Genomic DNA, 20,541 nt, shown 5'->3' on the forward strand with positions numbered 1-20,541 from the left:
GACATTTGGAATGTCTTACTTATGGTTCAGACATTACTGTATACAATGTATTAAGAGCCAAATATTTAGCTTAACAAAGATGCGAAATTAAATAATGTACACTTCATAGAGGATACTCCTTGATGAATCACTGTAAAACTGATCGAAAGCCATATTTCTTGTTGCAGGTCTTTATGATAGATTCTACATTTGTGTTGCTGGATGTAGGCAGGTCAAACAAAACGCCAAATTCTTTCACACTTTGGCATTCAACACAGTGGACAATTCCCTTTGTACAAGATGCTTTATTGATCAACTCTTCAGGTCAGTAAAAAGGTTATTCTAATGTATCACATAAATTCAAACATTTTACATCCTAGACAAAATATCTGAAGAAGTGTTTTTTGATAATTATTCTAGGTTCTGCATAATGTTTCTCTTGCGTTTCTAATCTCTCTCTCCTAGATAATATTAGGAGATTCATGGTTCATTGTCCCTCTCAGACATTGTCTCATTGACTTTCAGATTTTACTTGGAGTCAATGTTAACAGTGCCAAAAAATCTCATTGTTCTTTGATTTCTTGAGAAATTTTCTAGAGGAGGAGTAGGGCTTCCTTTTGAATGTTAAATCTGAAAAGAATAGGCAAGCTCAGAATATTCTTCTCTAAACACCGCATGAAATGCAACACAACCAATCCACAGAAAATATTTGTCAATGACTTCAGTGGATAGAAGTGGTCCTTCCATTTGGCAAAGAATCATTCAGAAGTTATTGCAGAGGGCATGAGGTTAGCTGAATGGCAACACTCCCGCTCAAGTCTGAAGGTAGCGGGCTCAAAGCCCAAACCACAAACTTGAGAAGAGAACCCAGACTAAGGCTCAAATGCAGTTTGCTGAGGGAGTGCTGTATTACCAAGGTGCTGCTGCTCAGATGAGATGTTAAACCAACGCTCTGTCTGCACTCTGAGGTGAACGCTAAAGATTCTGTGTCACCATTCGAAGAAAGGCACAGTCTTCCTGGTATCTTGACACTCGAAAGTCACAGATGTAGAGGTATTTCTGGAATCGGTCTGTGTATAAACTGTTTTCAGTGTTTCCACACTGCAGAAGTGTCACCATTCTAAATACTTACTGCATATATTCGTGTACAAGTCGATCTCATATAGAGGTTGGCCCCTTATTTTTGGCCAACAAACCTTATATTTTTCATATATCTCATGTAAAAATTGACCCTACTATATCACATTATAAACTTCTTACAAAGGAAACTGCATCTTCCCATTAACCCACTTAAATGAAATCGCATTCATTCATTCATACCAGCAACTCTATTGTTTACTATATTGCGTCTGTATTCATTCATTCATTCATCCCTCTACTTAGCCCACTTGATTCATTCAGACCAAGACTTAGCGCACTTTGTCCACTATACATCCAAAAGTTAATATTGTTAAAAGGTTTACCATTTTAAGTGTGCCGTTATATCTGAATAAAAGCGAGACATATTAGCTACGTATACCTTTAATTCTTTGTCAAATTTGTTAATATTGCTGAGGTTCATTACATATGAGAGTAAATGGGAGGGAAACGGAAGAATTTGGAGGGAAAGTTCAAGATGTGTACACAGTCAGAATTGAATAAATATTTAATTTTAAGTGTGCCATTATACCAGGCCATGATGATATTGAACAGTGTGAGTTTGCAGGATTTCAATGAATCTTTGACATGTTAAATTTTCGTACCGGTGTGTATAAATAAAATTTACTACCAGTAATTCATACTTGTTTCTCTCGCTTTTATCCGGTAATTACTTTACTGTAATTCATTGCATTTTTCTTCTTTACCTGAGATTAGTTGAGCAATCAAATCTACTTCTGCTAATAATACGGTATTTCAAACTGCATGAATATCAGCCCCTCAAAAGTAGTGCGTGTGTAATCGTCAACCCTATGAATTGAACCTTTAAACATCTGACTTTTACATGTGTATATACAGTAATTGTTGTAAAGCACTTTGAGAGATCTGGAGGTCTTGAAAGATGCATATAAATGCAAGTCTTTCTGTAGATTGTCAATATGTTGATAAACAATTTATTTTCAAAATTATGAAGGCTTATATTAACTGAAGGGGTAAGGATTATTTCATCTTTCTGGACTTTCAGAGTTGCAGGAGTCATTAGTTTAAAATATTCACTTAGAGAGTGAGGCAAGGGGCTGGGGAAACCTCTTAACACATTGGACTTTTGGATTGTGAAATACTTTGTCAGAAGAAATAGTTAGACACAAATTATTGCATCTTTCTGAGGGAGATTTGGGTACACATTTGAAGCAATGTTGATGCAGGATTATGGGGAAGAGAGCAGAGCAGCAAAGGTAGTTTTGTATTACTCCAGCAGAGTTATCATAGATGATACAGTAATTATGTACACATATCAGTGTGCATATGGCTACGTGTATGTTTACCTGCATATGCTCTTCATTTATGCACGTATGTGAGTGCATGTCAAATAATAAGGAAGGTAAAATCAGAATGAGAAAAAGCTAGCTAGAAATCTAAAAATAGACAGTAAGAGTTTCTACAGATATATTTAAAAAGAATTAACATAGTGTGCATCTAAGGAATTAATGCAAAATAAAGAGATAGCAGATGACTTGAACAGGTATTTTACATTGGTCTTTACTATAGCGGAAACCAGTAACAACAGAAAGAGACGTACATCAGGGAATAGAAGGTAGAAGGGCAATTCACAAAAGTTACAATTACTAGGGAAGTTGTACAGAGCAAATTGCTGGAGCCATGATCAGACAAGTCCCTGGGTCCTAATGGACTTCAAAGTCTTAAAGGAAATGGCTACTGAGATAGTTGGTGCAGTGCTCCAAAATCATCAAGATTCAGGGAAGGTTCCATTAGATTGGAAAACAATGAATATAATTCCTTTGCAGGAAACCTACAGGCCAGTTAGTCTACCATCTGAGATAGGGAAGATGTTAGAGAAGTTATTGTTAAAGATGCAATGACAAAGCACATATCAAGGTTCAAGGTAATCAGGCAGAGTCCACATGATTTGCCAAAGGGAAATCATATTTAATCAATTTATTGGTGTTCTTTGAAGTCGAGTGCTCTGAAAAAAAAGGAAAACAATGGATGTACTGTATTTAAATTTCTAGAAGGCATTAGATAAGCTGCCCATCAATGTTTATTGTAGAAAATGAAAGCTCATGGCTAAGAATATTGACATGGATAGAAGATTAGCTCACCAATGTAGGCATAAATGAGCCATTTTCTGTTTGGAACAAGTGTCATAGGGATCAATGCTGTCATCCCAGTTTTTTTTTAAACAATTGACATTAGACAGTGTGTGTGTTGCCAATGGAAGCCACCATTCAAGATGGCCACTGACAACTACCTGCACATGCCAGGTTTAACAACATCAATCTCCAGTGACAGGAATCTCAGGTGTGCCAGTACGCCTCTGCATATGACTAGGTAGAGAATCGGCGATTTTCATACCAGCTTTTCATACAAGAGCAGCAAAGCTGTGTAAGCTTGTCTTGTTCAGCAAATGTACTACAAGATGGTATGCAACAAGTTGAGGCTAAACATGATCCACTAAGCTGCAGTTGGAATGGCACCACTGAATGGCCAATCTACTGTTCTGATTTCAAACCCCATGTTTGCTCTGATGCAAAACTTCAGTTCTTCTGAAGTCCGCATTTTTGCAGGGGAAGCTGCAGTTTGCTTTCAGATTGTGAACATAGGGGCTACATCGTTTATATGAGAGACCACTGTTCCTCCGCCAAATGGCAGCGCATGCTTGGTGCTCCACCTAGTGGTGGCATTGCCCAGGGCCGCAGCCATAAACAATTTGGTCAAAGGAACTGATGACCAGATTGCTAAACTTACTAACAACAGAAAGGCAGTAAACAGAAAAGGGACCCTCTGAAACTCAGATGTGACAGAATCTCTTCTTTGGAGGATAGTGAATGCATGGAATTCCCAATCTCAGAGCTGTGGCAACTAGATCACTGAAACTATTTAAAGAGGAAGCAGATGGGTTTTTGAAATATCAGGGAGTAGAGGACTATAAGGAGCTGGCACAAGAGTTAAAACTTGGGGCAGATCAGCCCTGGTCTTCTTAATGACGAGGCAGACCTGAGAGGCTGAATGGCCTGCTCTTGCTGCAATCCCTTACATTCTTGAGTATTGTTGGAGCTAACCTCATCCAGGCAAGTTGGATGTATTCCATCATACTTCTGCCTTGTGCCTTGCAGAAGAAGAACGGGCTTTGGGGAGACAGAGGAGCAGTTATCCTGTACAGTATTCCTAGCCTCTTGCTTGCTTTTTTAGCCACTGTATTAACATGACTGTCCTGTTTGGATTCTGACTTACTCTCCAGGATATTGACAATAGGAGATTCAGTGATTGCGATGACATTGGATGTAAAGGGGAAGTGGATTCTCTCTTATTGGAAGGTCATTGCCTGACATTTTTTTGGGATGAATATTATTTCCCCCATTTCAGTCTAAGCCTAGATATTGATCAGGTTTTGAAGTACCTGAGGAGTAGTGAGTGGTGCTGAACGCCGTGCAGTATGGGCAAGCCCTGGCAACAAGTTCAAAAAGGAGTTGTTCGGAAAATGAAAGAAGATTGGATGGAGATTCCAACGTCTGCCATAGCTTTTAGATCAGGATATTAAGAAGTTAGTTTAATAACTTTAATGAGAACAAGTATGTCATAGCACAAAACATGAGAAAATGTGAATCTGTCCATTTTGACAAGAAGAATTTTAAAAAGTGAAGCACATGGTCCTGAAGTGCAGAGGGATCATGATGTTATACGCGTGAATCACAAATGGTTAATCTCTTGTTATTGTCTATTGCAAGGGCAATTGAATTAATTGTACAGGGCATTGGTAAGGCCATATCTGAAATAATGTGTACAGTATTGTTCTCCTTATTTAGTTAAAAATCATACAACACTAGGTTATAGTCCAGCAGGTTTATTTCAAAGCATTAGTTATCAGAGTACTGCTCCTTCATCGGGTGAAAGTGGGTACTGCAGATGCTGGAGATCAGAGTCTAGATTAGAGTGGTGCTGGAAAAGCACAGCAGGTCAGGCAGCATCCGAGGAGCAGGAAAATTGACATTTCAAGCAAAAGCCCTTCATCAGAAATGAGGCTGGGAACCTCAGGCGTGGAGAGATAAATGGGAGGGTGGTGGGGCTGGGGGAGCAAGTGTGCAATAAGTGGAGGAGTTGGGGATGAAGGTGATGGGTCAGAGAGGAGGGTGGAGCGGATAGGTGGGAAGGAAGATTGACAGATGAGACAGGTCATGAGGTCAGTGCTGAGCTGCAAGGTTGGAACTGGGGTGAGGGTGAGGTTGAGGGTGGGGAAATGAGGAAGCTGGGGAAGTCCACATTGATGCCATGACAGTGGAGGGTCCCGAAGCAGAAGATAAGGCGTTCTTCCTCCAGGTATCAGGTGGTGAGGGAGTGGCAGTGGAGGAGGCCCAGGACCTGCATGTCCTCGGCAGAGTGGGAGGGGGAGTTGAAATGTTCGACAACGGGGCGGTGGGGTTGATTGGTGCCGGTGTCCCAGAGGTGTTCTCTAAAACACTCAGTGAGGAGACTGCATATGGAGCAACGGATACAATAAATGATATGTGGAAAGCTCCTTTGGAGCCCTAGATGGAGGCGAGTAAACAATTGTTTAAATGTATCACATCTCCATGACACTGGACCACTGGCTATAAATTCTGTGAGCATGATCTTAACCTCCACTTTACGTAGTACATAGAACATAGAACAATACAGCACAGAACAGGCCCTTTGGCCCTCGCTGTTGCGCCGACCTGTGAACTATTCTCAGTTCGTCCCCCTACACTATCCCAAAATCATCCATGTGCTTATCTAAGGATTGTTTAAATCTCCCTAACATGGCTGAGTTGACTACATTAGCAGGTGGGGCATTCAACGCCCTTACCATTCTCTGCATAAAGAACCTGCCTCTGACATCTGTCTTAAATCTATCACCCCTCAATTTTTAGTTATGCCCCCTCGTACATGCTGACGTCATTATCCTTCTGAAAGAGCAGCACTTTAAAAGCTAATGCTTCCAAATAAACCTATGGAACTATAACCTGGTGTTGTGATTTTTAACTTGGAATGGATGGGTTATCTTATGAGGATACGGTTGGATAGACTAGGTTTGCTTCCGCTAGAGTTTTGAAGAATAAGGGGCAACTTGATCGAAACGTACAAGATCCTGGGTGGAAGTGGAGAGGATGTTCTCTCTGATGGGAGAATCTGGAAGTATGGGTGACTGTTTAACACAAAGGGTCAAAAAATATCAGGAGGGGAGCAGGAGAGTTGGCATTTTGAGCATCAGCTCTTCATCATGATGAAGAGCTCTTCCTGATGAAGAGCTTACATTTGAAACATTTATCCTCTTACTCCTCGGATACTGCCTAATTGCCTGTGATTTTCCAGTGCCACACGTTTTGACTCTAATCTCTAGCATCTGTAGTCCTCACTTTCTCCTAATTTAAAACAAGGGGTCATCCACTGGAGACAGCGATGAGGAGAAATAGTTTCTCTCAGAGGGTCATTGTCTTTGGACCTCACTGTCAAAATATGGTGGAAGCAGAGTTATTGAATATTTTCAAGGCAGAGGAAGAGAGATTCTTGAATAAGCTAGAAGGTGAAAGGTTATTGGGACAGGCAGCAACACGGAATAATCAGATCAGCCACAATCTTATTAAATAATGGGGAGGGTTTAAGGAATCGCAAAATATTCACATTCAGATGTCTGAGCAGAGGTATAATGCATTCTCAATTCTCCAATTTTTAACCCACGACTATATACATCCTTGTCTTTACATGAGCATTACTTCATATCACCTTCAATGTGCTTTTCTGATAACAAGATATTGTGTTACTTTAGAAAAAAAAGAAGACACAGCAGTGAATTACCAATTCGTACCCTACTTGTAAAACAACATTTTGCTTAAGGCTGTCAGATATAAAGCTAAACATCCAGGATACAAATACTGTAGTGTGCAGGGAGTTACAAAACTCTAATTAAGTTAAGGCATTTCAATGGATTTATGGACACAAGCAGAATCTAGAGATCCAATTATGGCAGTGATTCTCAGCAAGCCAATTAATATGTTAATATATACTGAATGTATCAACCACAGCTTGGAAGAATGATAATCGAATAAAGACATATTATGGCACTAATGTTACTCATTTAAGTACTGGAATTGATAAGAAATGGTCAGCAAACATTTCAGATCAGCTCTAGGTCACACAGGATATAAAGTCAGAAGGTATCCAAGGCAAAGTTGGAACAGTTGAATCCAATGGTAACAAAGGCTTGAATGAGGGTTTCAGCAGCAGCAGCAATGTCAAGGCAGGGAAAGTTAAAGGTTATGTTCCTGATGACAGAGAGTCTCACAACTTCCATTAGTTAGATCAAATTTTCTATATGATCTTCTCATTGTGAAATCCCAGTCTGCATTTATGCTGGCAGCCAGTTGAATTTGATATGCAGCTACCTGTAATTTATTCCAGCAATTTAGACTTTATCTTTGCACCCTGGTAGCCATGACCTTGAAAGGATGCTATGGTTATAAGATGTGGGCATCACCGGCTAAAGCCAGCATTTATTATCCAACTCTACTTACCCTCCAGGGCTACCTCCTTGAACTGCTGTGGTTGAGCTGTTGTAGGTACACCCACAATGCCAATAAGGAGGAAGGGCCAGGATTTTGGTCCAGTGCAAGGCAATATAGCTCCAAGTCAGGATAGTGAGTGGCTTGAGGAGCAGCCTGCAGGCGGTGGCATTCTCATGTATCTGCTGCCCTCGTCCTTCTAGATGGTAGAGGTCAGGGGTTTGGAATATGCTGTTGAAGGGGTCTTGGTGAGTTGCTGCAGTGTGTCTTGTAGATGATGCACAGTGTGCACCTGTGCTGTAGAGAGTGAATGTTCTAACCGTCGGTCTACTTTTTCTCGAATGGTGTGAAGTTCGCACTCACCCAGGCAAGTCTTTAGTGACAATCCCACCTCTGCCCTTACGATGGAAGGAAGCTTAAATGATGCAGTGGAAAATGGTTGGTCTTAATGACGGCCATTAAGCACAGACACTTCGAACTTCCATTGCAGATTCGTTTTTTCATTCATTCTAGAGGAGGGAATTTGTCGATGAATTTGAAGGGGTTAATGCTTCCATGAAAACAGCAGAAAGGATCTTTAGAAGAACTGGTTCAGCAGTTAAAAGCCTGCCACAGCATAATTTCAAGGTCCACAAGATTTTAAATGGTTCTTATTGAGGAAATCTCCTGCGCATGAGGAAACACCACTTACTCCAAGTTACAATCAGCTGACAGATACTACAGTTAAATCCCATCACTGACGTGGAACCTCTGAAAGATGCACAGTGGCAGTATGGAACTTAGTAATCATTGGAGTTTTTTTTCCCCTCTCTGACTGCATTGCAGAAAGTGGATGAGTTTCTCATGTGATTCCTCAGAAGCAATCCAAAAATGGATGCATTTCTTATCCTAAGAAATAAAATTAAAGTTGCTCCTTAAACACCATCCTCCAGAACTGCTCGGTTGTAAAGTTTTGGTTCAGTTCCACGAGGCGTCTTAATGCAGCAGCTTCGCGTTTCGACTGGTGGAAACTTGGCATCCACAGCTCTCGCATCACTGATGCCCCCAGCGAGGAGGGCAAGAAGGTGAATGCCACAGGCTCTGGGCAGCTCAAATGATTGGCTCGTGCCTGCCACTGAATTGGTGATAAACCCTGTTGATAAGGCAAAGAGTGATTTTAAAAAAAAGAGAATTAGTAAGGGCTAAGGAACGAAATCCAGCTACATTTCAAACAGATGCATGGAAACCTATTGCCGACATCAAACATCATCTAACTCCAACCCAAGCCATGTGGGCCTGTATTATCATTTCTGTTTGTCCCAGCTAACTCTTCCACTGAAGCCACAGGACTGATCTCAAAGTCTAAGGAAAGGATTCGCAAACGTTTAGATTCCCAGTGAGTTCCACCAGGTTCCTACATAAAAGCAAACTGTTGTAGATGTTGGGAGCCTGAAATGAGAACAAAAATGCTGACCTTTCTGTCTAGGGTTTGCAACACTGATCCAGTGTGACCCAACGTAAGCTTAACAAACTACATTTCAAAGTGGCACTCTACAGCCTTTCGGTCTCCACGCTCAGTTCAAAAACTTTATAGATCATAACAACCTTGGTGTTTGTTCTGCTGAGCTCAGCTTTGCCTTGTTTCTTTTAAAAATCCCTTCATGCTGCATTTTTATTATGGAGCAATTCACACTCACTTGGACACAACACATGCTTCAACATATCCACAACTCCTCCTTTTGGCTGTTGCATCATGACACACTTTGTTATTTAATCTCCCCTGATCCCCACCCTGTCACAGACTCTCTCCTTCATTCTTCCTATCTTCCCTCCCCACAATGCCACTGGCTTACAAAACTCCTTTGTTTGGCTTCAGTTCTGATAAAGGTCATCAATTTGTAACATTAACTCTGTTTCTCTCCACAGATGCTACCTGATCTGCTGGGTTGGAGGAGCAGCACTCCGAAAGCTAGTGTGCTTCCAAATAAACCTGTTGGACTATAACCTGGTGTTGTGTAATTTTTAACTTTGTCCATCCTACTCCAACACTGGCTCCTCCACATCAGGGATATTTTTTCTCGCCTTTTTGTTTGTTCTCATTCCAGTACATCCTGGCAAGTGGTCAAGACATCAGAGTAGATTTAGAAAAGCCTACACACACCGCTCCCAATCCCTCCCATCACAAGTGGAATTTTTAAAAATCTGATTTAAATGGGAAATAATCCCAGCGTTATAGAGTTCTGAGCCCTCTAAACTGAAAATGGACTGCTCCCTCTCTCAACAATTTTAGGACTGTACTGTCAACGTAAGCCTTTCAGCTCATGAAACAACAGAGAAGAAGTTATACACATAAAATACCTCTTCCTTTCTTCTGAGATTTTCCCACACTCTGTTACACACTAGACATTCAAAGGCATCAATGTAATTGTCCTGGGACAGATCTTGAACACCCCACTTGCGTTCCTTCATGGCAGTCAGCAGCTTCGCATTGGAGATGGGACCCTTCCATTTCCACTCGAGGAAGACCTCATACTCTTGGTCATTGCCATCCAACTGCAAGATGTACTCAGCCAATTCCTTGGGGTGTGAGAAACTCTTGACAAGAATAGTGCTTTGATTACTGGGAAGCCAGTCAGCTATACTGGGGGAACCAAAATAAACTGGAACCACGCCCAGCTTGAAGGATCTCCACAACTTCTCAGTGATGTAATCATCACAAACAGCGTTCTCAAAAGCGAGGATAAATTTGTACTGAGCAAGAATCTTGTAAAGTCCATCATCATCCATGGATGTGGGATCCTTCAGGTGACTGGGAAGGTCCTTGTTATGCAAACATGTCCCATAGGAATCCACTGGGATGTATTTCATCAATTCCTGAACGTAACTGTCTCTGTCTGAAGGTGGATCACAGTCAGACTGTACATACGCTAATGGTGCCAGATGTTCCCTCAGCTGATTCTTGCGAGACAGCGGGATCAAGTACTTGTGGGTTTTCAGTTCCTCAATGCTCTCCAGGTACTGGGTGGTCAGGGGCATATGAGAGTTGCGACTGAATGTGGACGTGTAATTAAATAAGGTGATGGCAGGCTCGTGAAAAAGTTTGTAATTGTTTTTCGGGGATTCTTCATGGAACAAGGCCCAATCATGGTGGTGTTTCCGAGGCAACGGTAAACTATTGATCTGGAAGTCTGTACCTATTCAAATTAGAGATGTGGAAAAAAAAGGTTAACGTGTCAAATAATGCTCATAAAACAGACTGTTAATTCACACACATGCTCAATGATAATGAGCACCAATGATGTCTTGATCAGCAGAATGTCCCTATATCTAGGAGTTGTAGAAACTGTGATTGAAGTGACCATTGCCAGTTCCAAGAGGATTAGGTTACACTCTGGTTTCATCTTCTGAGCCACATATTGTTGTTTATTCATTCATGGGATCGAAGTGCTGTTGGCTAGTCCGGGCTTTATTGCCTGTCTCTAATTGCCCTGGATCGGAGTGCTATTTGCCATTTCAGAGGGGAGTTCAGAGTCAACCACATTGCTGGTGGTCACGTGTAGGCCAGACCAGGTAAGGATGGCAGATTTCCTTCCCTGAAAGACATTACTAAATCAGATAGCTTTTTACGATAATAAACAGTGACTGTGTGGTCACTATTAATTTCACCATCTGCCACAGTGAGATTCAAACCCAGTTCTCCAGAACATTAGCTCCCAGCTTTCTGGATTACCAGGCCCACTCCCATTACAAATTTGTCACACTTCCGCAGACCAAAGATTAGTGACAGGGGAGATAGGATAAGGGATGGCGTGGAGGGGAGAAATCGGTGAATCCCTGCCCACTATTCCCCCATCTCCAATGTATGGTCACAATCAAAAGACCTCCTTGTGTGAATATACCATCTGGATTAAATGTAACACTTCCCTTGGTCAAACAGCAGGGTTCATGCTCACTAACTGGAATCACATAAGACAACTATGCAGTGGACTGAGGCACTGATTAGTGGAAATTTATATTAGCAGGTAGATGTTGTCGGGGGAAGGGGAGAACTGGAATAGAAGGAGGAATGATTATGTTTTAAACCCCACCATAACTTGGGTATAGATGCAAAGCAACTTCAGACCAAACAAAGCAATTTTTTTCTGTGATTTTTGTTCTGACGTGAAGGAAGGTCCCATTTAAAGCTCATACACCAATTTACACGTTACTCTATAATTTACTTTAGAGTGTACCAATCACAAGTTAGCCCTAATGGATTCATGATAAAGAACTGCAATGTAATATAATGAAGGGTTACACAGCACGAGTGAAGGCTCCTCCAGCAGCGGCTCCCAAATTCTCCCACCTGGAAGGATAAGGACATCATGTGCAGGGGACAACTTGGAAATACATTGCCATTTCTTCACTGTCAATAGGTCGAAATTTCAAGCCTTACTTAAGTGTACTATGGGAGTGCCTTTACCACATGGACTGCAGGGTTTCTAATGGCACAGCACTACCCTTCCAAATGAAATGGGCAAGTGGACTGTCAAGCAACGCCCACATCCAATGAATGAATAAATTAAAACTAAATTAAATTTTTGACTTATGGTGAATAATGTCATTAGATCCATTAACCTGAGGAAAGACAAAGCAACCTTCAGAGTAAATTTCAAATCAGGAGATGGGGGAAAGAAGGAGGAGTGTTTAAGTTCTACATTCTAACACCTTGCTACACAACAAAGTTCATCCACTTTACCAACACCTTCCACCCCTGCCTCAAATTCACCTGGACCGTCTCAGACTCCTCCCTCCCCTTCCTAGACCTTTCCATTTCTATCTCTGGCGACCGAATCAACATGGACATTTACTATAAACCGACCGACTCCCACCCTGCCCCCTGTAAAAAGGCCATCCCATATTCCCAATTCCTTCGTCTCCGCCGCATCTGCTCCCAGGAGGACAAGTTCCAAAACCGTACTACCCAGATGGCCTCCTTCTTCAAGGACCACAATTTCCCCCCAGACGTGATCGACGATGCCCTCCACCACATCTCTTCCACTTCCCGCTCCTCCACCCTTGAGCCCCGCCCCTCCAACCGCCACCAGGACAGAACCCCACTGGTCCTCACCTACCACCCCACCAACCTCCATGTACAGCATATCATCCGCTGTCATTTCCGCCACTTCCAAACAGACCCCACCACCAGGGATATATTTCCCTTCCCTCCCCTATCAGCGTTCCGAAAAGACCACTCCCTCCGTGACTCCCTTGTCAGGTCCACACCCCCCACCAACCCAACCTCCACTCCCGGCACCTTCCCCTGCAACCGCAAGAAATGTAAAACTTGCGCCCACACCTCCCCCCTTACTTCCCTCCAAGGCCCCAAGGGATCCTTCCATATCCACCACAAATTCACCTGCACCTCCACACACATCATTTATTGCATCCGCTGCACCCGATGTGGCCTTCTCTATATTGGGGAGACAGGCCGCCAACTTGCGGAACGTTTCAGAGAACACCTCTGGGACACCCGGACCAACCAACCCAACCATCCCGTAGCTCAACACTTCAACTCCTCCTCCCACTCCACCAAGGACACGCAGGTCCTTAGACTCCTCCATCGCCAGACCATAGCAACACGACGGTTGGAGGAAGAGCGCCTCATCTTCCGCCTAGGAACCCTCCAACCACAAGGGATGAACTCAGATTTCTCCAGTTTCCTCATTTCCCCTCCCCCCACCTTGTCTCAGTCAAATCCCTCAAACTCAGCACCGCCTTTCTAACCTGCAAACTTCTTCCTGACCTCTCTGCCCCCACCCCCACTCCGGCCTATCATCCTCACCTTGATCTCCTTCCACCTATCGCATTTCCAACGCCCCTCCCCCATGTCCCTCCTCCCTACCTTTTACCTTAGCCTGCTGGACACACTTTCCTCATTCCTGAAGAAGGGCTTATGCCCGAAACGTCGATTCTCCTGTTACTTGGATGCTGCCTGACCTGCTGCACTTTTCCAGCAATACATTTTCAGCAAAGTAGAGACAACTGTTTAGTTCATCACATTTTGCAATAATATGATTAGATTAGATTAGATTACTTACAGTGTGGAAACAGGCCCTTCAGCCCAACAAGTCCACACCGACCCTCCGAAGAGCAACCCACCCAGTCCCATTCCCCTGTATTTACACCCCTTCACCTAACACCATGGGCAATTTAACATGGCCAATTAACCTAACCTATACATTTTTGGACTGTGGGAGGAAACTGGAGCACCCAGAGGAAACCCATGCAGACACGGGGAGAATGTGAAAACTCCACACAGACAGTTGCCTGAGGCGGGAATTGAATCCAGGTCTCTGTTGCTGTGAGGCAGCAGTGCTAACCACTGTGCCACCGTGTCGCCCTTTAAAAATAATTGGTGTAGGTTACACAAGTAAAACACAAATACGGAAAATGACTTATGATACAGTTGTCAAAAATACCTCATGAATATTTAAGTTAATTTTTAAAACAACTCTCAGACAAACCAGTATGCAATTTGATGCTGCAGCCAATTAGCCTTACAAAGTAATGGTCTATCACAATGCTAATAAAGTGTGACTGAACCCTTCTTATATCTTGCTCATGTCCAACAGAGTATTATAAAGCTGCTGATGTGCACAGAGTATTCGGACTACACTGAGGCACAGGATGGACCACACTGAGATTAGTCATGGTCTTACTCCATGGTGAAGTAGTCAAGAGAGGTTGGAGTGGCCTCCCCCTGTTCGCAATTCATATGCTGTGAGAAGGGAGGGGGTCAGCTAGCTCAGTTGACTGGATGGCAGGTTTGCAATGCAGAATAAGACCAATGGCATGAGTTTAATTCCTACACAGGCTAAAGTTACTCCCCTTCTCAGCCTCTCCCCTTGACTGAGGCATCGCGTCTCTCAGGTTAAGCCACCTCCAGTCGTTTCTCTCTAACGAGAGCGCAGCCCTATGATCCAAAACAAAAGCAGAAAGGACCTGTTCCAGTTCCGAAGGGTCATTGGACCTGAAGCTTTAATTCTTATTTCTCTTCACAAATGCTGCCAGACCTGCTGAATTTTTCCAGCAATTTCTGTTCTCTCGTTTCAATATCCTCAGCTCTTTGAATGGGCGCTTTAAAATTACATTGCTACTTTTTTTTTAAACTCATTCAAGGGATGAGGACATTCCTGGTTGGGCCAGAATTTATTGCCCATCCCAGAGGGCAGTTAAGAGTCAACCACGTTGCTGTAGGTCTGGAGACATGTGTAGGCCAGACCAGGTAATGATGGCAGTTTCCTTCCCTAAAAGGACATTAGTGACCCAGATGGGTTTTTCCAATAATTGGCAATGGATTCATGGCCATCATTAGACTCGGAATTCCAGATTTTTATGAAAATAAAATGACACCACCTGCAGAATGCAAACCCAGGTCTCCAGAACACTACTTGGATCGCTGGATTAACAGGCACTAAGCCATTGCCTCCCCAATATTTTCTCACCTTGCTTTTAATTAATTTGTAGGACAAGGGCTAGACACTTGTGACCGAGGACCCAAAATGGGTCCTTTCTGTTCTGAAGCAGGGTCACTGGACCTGAAACGTTAACTTTGATTTCTCTTCACAGATGCTGCCTGGCATGCTGAGGTTTCCTAGCTATTTCTGTTTTTATTTCTGATTTCCAGTATCTGCAGTTGTTTTTTTTTTGTTTAGCCCTAAGGTTCCGTAGGGCAACAGTGACATTATCTTTCCTGTATGAGAGTTTGCAAATTTGAATTCCTGTTCTGTGAAAATAAAATCTAGACTGTCAAGTTGGCATCAGGCTAAGTGTGCGTATGTGTGTGTGCGTGTGCGCGCGAGAGAGTGAGAGGGAAGAGAAAGAGAGGGAAGAGAAAGAGAGGGAAGAGAAAGAGAGGGAAGAGAAAGAGAGGGAAGAGAAAGAGAGGGAAGAGAAAGAGAGGGAAGAGAAAGAGAGGGAAGAGAAAGAGAGGGAAGAGAAAGAGAGGGAAGAGAAAGAGAGGGAAGAGAAAGAGAGGGAAGAGAAAGAGAGGGAAGAGAAAGAGAGGGAAGAGAAAGAGAGGGAAGAGAAAGAGAGGGAAGAGAAAAAGGCTGCTTTTTTTTGTTGTAATAGAAACATAACTGGTTCACAAATGCTCTTTAGGGAAGGTAACCTGCCAACTTGACCTCGTCAGACTGAAAGTTCACCATTTTTTCAAGGACAACTGTAAACGAGCAGTTTTGTAAGTGATAGCTACACCCTGAACCTGGAAAGCAACGCTTTGAAACTGCGCTCCTCCACTTCTTCGTGTAGACTGAGCATATCATTCTTGTGACCCAGTTAGTAATATGAATTTACTGAAGTGTGCAAGATGTCAGCTATTGGAGACAACCAGATCCCAGTTGCAAAATTTTCAACCTTTCAAAAGCATGCACAGGAGACCAGCAACGGAAACAAAGGGTGGTGCAGACTGCTAAAACGGATACTGGTGCAGGATTCAGGAATTACAGGTTTGGACGGCGTAAATATATACACACTCAATATAATAGGGTGGCACAGTGGCTCAGTGGCTAGCACTGCTCCCTCACAGCGCCTGGGACATGCATTTGATTCCAGCCTCGGGTGACTTTCTGTGTGGAGTTTGCACTTTCTCCCTGTGCCTGCATGGGTTTACTCCCACAGTCCAAAGATGTGCAGGTTAGGTGGATTGACCATGTTAAATCACCCCAAAATGTTCAGGGATGTGTAGGTTAGGTGCATGAGGCATGGGAAATGTAGGGTTACAGGGTAGGGGGATGGGCCTGGGTGAGATCCTTGTCCGAGGGCCGGTGTGAACTCATTGGGCTGAATTACTTGCTTCCACGCTGTAGGGATTTTATCTGCATATAATCTCACACACATATGAAGGTATACAGTAAATCATGTATGCATGCATTCTCCCCCACCCCCACCCCACTGTGTGTAAATGTTTCCCTGAGTAAGTTTGGCACTAAGCTTTTTAATGTAAATATTTTGCTACTTACACCACCATAGAAGGTGGGGTTGCGGGGGGGGGGGGGGGGGGGGAGGCAGAAAGAGGAGGAAGTTTTAGTCATGTCAACTATTGTTCTGTTCTTCAGTGCAAGCTGTATACACAAACAAGGAGAAACATGAATCTTCCACTCATGATAAATCCACAAAGCTAACACATGACTTTCCTCCTTTCGCCTACACTTGGGTTTTTAATATTAAATATGCAACAGAGCAATCACAAAATACATTAACCAACTTAATGTTCATCAGCCAGCACATAAATTCAATGACTCTGCAACAGAACCCATTTCTGCCATGTCAGCTAGACGACAGTACCGAGAGAAAGCTTGCACTTGTGTTCAGTGAACTATTGAGGGTCAGTTCAGTCTCTGTCTACCACTTATATCAAGACTTTGTTCAGATTTGTTTAGAATGAGAGTTGTGTATTTTAGCTTCAGTACACTGGCTGACTTCAAACCCCCGTATCAATCATAGAACGTAGAACATTACAACGCAATACAAGCCCTTCAGCCCTCGATGTTGTGCCAACCTGTGAAACTATTCTGAAGCCCATCTAACCTACACCATTCCATTGTCACCCATATGTTTATCCAATGACCATTTAAATGCCCTTAAAGTTGGCGAGTCTACTACTGTTGCGGGCAGGGCATTCCATGCCCTTACTACTCTCTGACTAAAAAACCTACCTCTGACATCTGTCCGATATCTGTCACCCCTCAATTTAAAGCTATGTCCCCTCATACTAGCCATCACCATCTGAGGAAAAAGGCTCTCACACTCCATCCTATCTAATTCTCTGATCATCTTGTATGTCTCTATTAAGTCACATCTCAAGTTTCTTCTCTCTTACGAAAACAGCCTCAAATCCCTCAGTCTTTCCTCACAAGATCTACCTGTCATACCATGCAACATCCTAGTGAATCTCTTCTGAACCCTATTGAATGCTTCCACATTCTTCCTATAAAGCGGTGACCAGAATTGCACACAATACTCCAAGTGTGGCCATACCAGATTTTGTACAGCTGCAACATGACCTCATGGCTTAGAAACACAACCCCTCTGCCAATAAAAGCTAACACACCATATGCCTTCTTAACAACCCTATCAACCTGGGTGGCAACTTTCAGGGATCTATGCACATGGACACCAAGATCTCTCTGCTCATCTATACTGCCAAGAATCTTACCATTAGCCCAGTACGTTGTATTCCTGCTACTCCTTCCAAAGTGAATCAGCTCACACTTTTCCACATTAAACTCCATTTGCTACCTCTCAACCCAGCTCTGCAGCTTAACTACGCCCCTCTGTAACCTGCAACATCCTTCCATGTTGTCTACAACTCCACTGACCTTAGTGTCACCTGCAAATGTACTAACCCATTCTTCTACACCCTCATCCAGGTTACTTATAAAAATGACAAATGGCAGTGGCCTCAAAACAGATGCTTTTGGTACACTACTAGTAACTGAACTCCAGGATGAACATTTCCCATCAACCACCACTTCTTTCAGCTAGCCAATTTCTGATCCAAACTGCTAAATCACCCTCAATCCCATGCCTCCGTTTTTGTATAACGGCCTACTGTGGGGAACTATATTAAATGCCTTACTGAAATCCATACACACCAACTGCTTGACCCACATCCACCTTCTCAATAGAACTCAATAAGGTTTGTGAGGTGCGACTACTCTCCACAAAACCGTGTTGACTATCCCTAATAAAATTATTCCTTTCTAAATGATTATAAATCCTATCTCTTATAATCCTTTCCAACACTTTACCTACAACCGAAGAAAGACTCACTGGTTGAAATTACCAGGGTTGTCTCTACTCCCCTTCTTGAACAAGGGGACATTTTCTATCCTCCAGTCTTATGGCACTATTCCTGTAGACAATGATGACAAAGATCAAAACAAAGGTTCTACAGTCTCCTCCCTAGCTTCCCAGAGAATCCTAGGATAAATCCCATCCAGCACAGGGGACTTGACTATTTTCACACTTTCCACAGTTGCTAATACCTCCTCCTTTTGAACCTCAATCTCTTCTAGTCTAATAGCCTGTATCTCAGTATTCTCCTCAACAACATTTCTTTTTCCAGTGTGAATACTGACAAAAAATATTCATTTAACACCTCTCCTATCTCCTCAAACTCCATGCACAACTTCCTACTACTCTCCTTGACTAGCCCTAATCTTACCCTTGCTATTCTTTTATTCTTGACATACCTATAGAAAGCTTTAGGGTTTTTCTTGATCCTACCTGCCAAAGACTTCTCATATCACCTCCTGGCTCTTCTTAGCTCTCTCTTTAGGTTCTTCCTGGCTAACTTGTAACTGCTTATTGCCCTAACTGAGCCTTCATTTATCATCTTTACATAAGCCTCCTTCTTCCTCTTGACAAGATATTCAACTCCTTTAGTAAACCACAGTTCCCTCACTCGACCACCTCCTCCCTGCCTCATCAAGGACCCGCAGTAGCTGTTCCTTGAACAAGCTCCATATTTCAATTTTGCCCATCCCCTGCAGTTTCCTTCCCCACCTTATGCATCCTAAATCTTACCTAATCTCATCATAATTGCCTTATCCCCAGTTATAACTCTTGCCCTGTAGCATACACCTATCCCTTTCCATCACTAAAGTTAACGTAACCGAATTGTGGTTACTATCACCAAAGTGCTCACCTACCTCCAAATCTAACACCTGGCCTAGTTCATTAACCAGTACAAAATCCAATGTGGCCTCACCTCGTTGGCTGATCAACAAACTGTCCTATACACGTTGGACAAAAACTGACTCATGTAAAGTATTCGAAGCATAGCATTTCTAGTCAATATTTGGGAAGTTAAAGTTCCCCCATAACAACTACCCTGTCACTGTCACGCCTATCCAGAATCATCTTTGCAATCCTTTCCTCTACATCCCTGGAATGTTTCAGAGGCCTGTAGAAAACTCCCAACAGAGTGACCTCTCCTTTCCTATTTCTAACCTCAGCCCACACCACCTCAGTAGACAAGTCCTCAAAACGTCCCTTCTACCACTGTAATACTGTCCTTGACTAACAATGCCACACCTCCCCCATTCTTACTGAAACATCAAAACTCTGGAACCTGCAACAACCATTCCTGTCCCTGCTTTATCCGGGTCTCTGAAATGGCCACAACACCAAAGCCCCAGGTACCAACCCATGCTGCAAGTTTACCCACCTTATTCCGGATGCTCCTGAACACACTTCAAACCACCTTCTTGCCTGCTGGTACACTCTTGTGACCTTGAAACCTTATTCATGACCTCACTACCCTCAACCTCTTGTACACTGGAGCTACAATTCAGGTTCCCATCCCTTTGCTGAATTAGCTTAAACCTCCCAAAGAGCATTAGTAAGTTTCCTCCACAGGATATTAGTACACCTCTGGTTCAGGTGAAGCCCATCCTGTTTGTAGAGGTTCCACCTCCCCCAGACTAAGCCCCAATTATCCAGGAATCTAAAACCCTCCTTCTTGCACCATTCCTGCAACCATGTGTTCAACTGCTCTCTCTCTCTCTATTCCTTGTCTTGCTAGCACGTGGCACGGGTAGCAAACCAGAAATAACATCTCTGTTTGTTCTAGCTCTAAGCTTTCACCCTAGCTCCCTGAAATCCTGCCTTACATCTCCATCCCTTTTCCTACCTATGTCATCGGTGCCAATGTGGACTGGGGCTGCTCCCCAAACCCTAAAGGATCCCGAAAAACTCAATCCGAAAAATCATGGGCCCTGGCACCTGGGAGGCAACACACCAACACGAGTCTCTCTCGTTCCCACAGAATCTCCTATCTGTCCCCTTAACTATGGAGACCCCAATGACTAATGCTCTACTCTGCTCCGCCAACAGTATCCAAAACGGTATACTTGTTATG

At 43.1% G+C, this 20,541-nt stretch overlaps 1 protein-coding gene across 1 annotated transcript in view; it reads right to left on the reverse strand.

The window, feature by feature from the left end:
* Positions 1 to 268: 268 nt before the first annotated feature.
* Positions 269 to 20,541, reverse strand: part of fut10 (fucosyltransferase 10) — a 73,242-nt gene continuing 52,969 nt past the window's right edge. The window contains exons 3-4 of the mRNA XM_072583932.1: positions 9,990 to 10,825; positions 269 to 8,784 (exon numbers count right to left, since the gene is read on the reverse strand). Coding sequence (XP_072440033.1) covers positions 8,554 to 8,784; positions 9,990 to 10,825 — 1,067 coding nt within the window. The 3' untranslated portion in view covers positions 269 to 8,553. The remainder of the gene's footprint in view (positions 8,785 to 9,989; positions 10,826 to 20,541) is intronic.

Source organism: Chiloscyllium punctatum, chromosome 14 (genome assembly GCF_047496795.1).
Source record: "Chiloscyllium punctatum isolate Juve2018m chromosome 14, sChiPun1.3, whole genome shotgun sequence".
NCBI classification, from domain to species: Eukaryota; Metazoa; Chordata; class Chondrichthyes; order Orectolobiformes; family Hemiscylliidae; genus Chiloscyllium; species Chiloscyllium punctatum.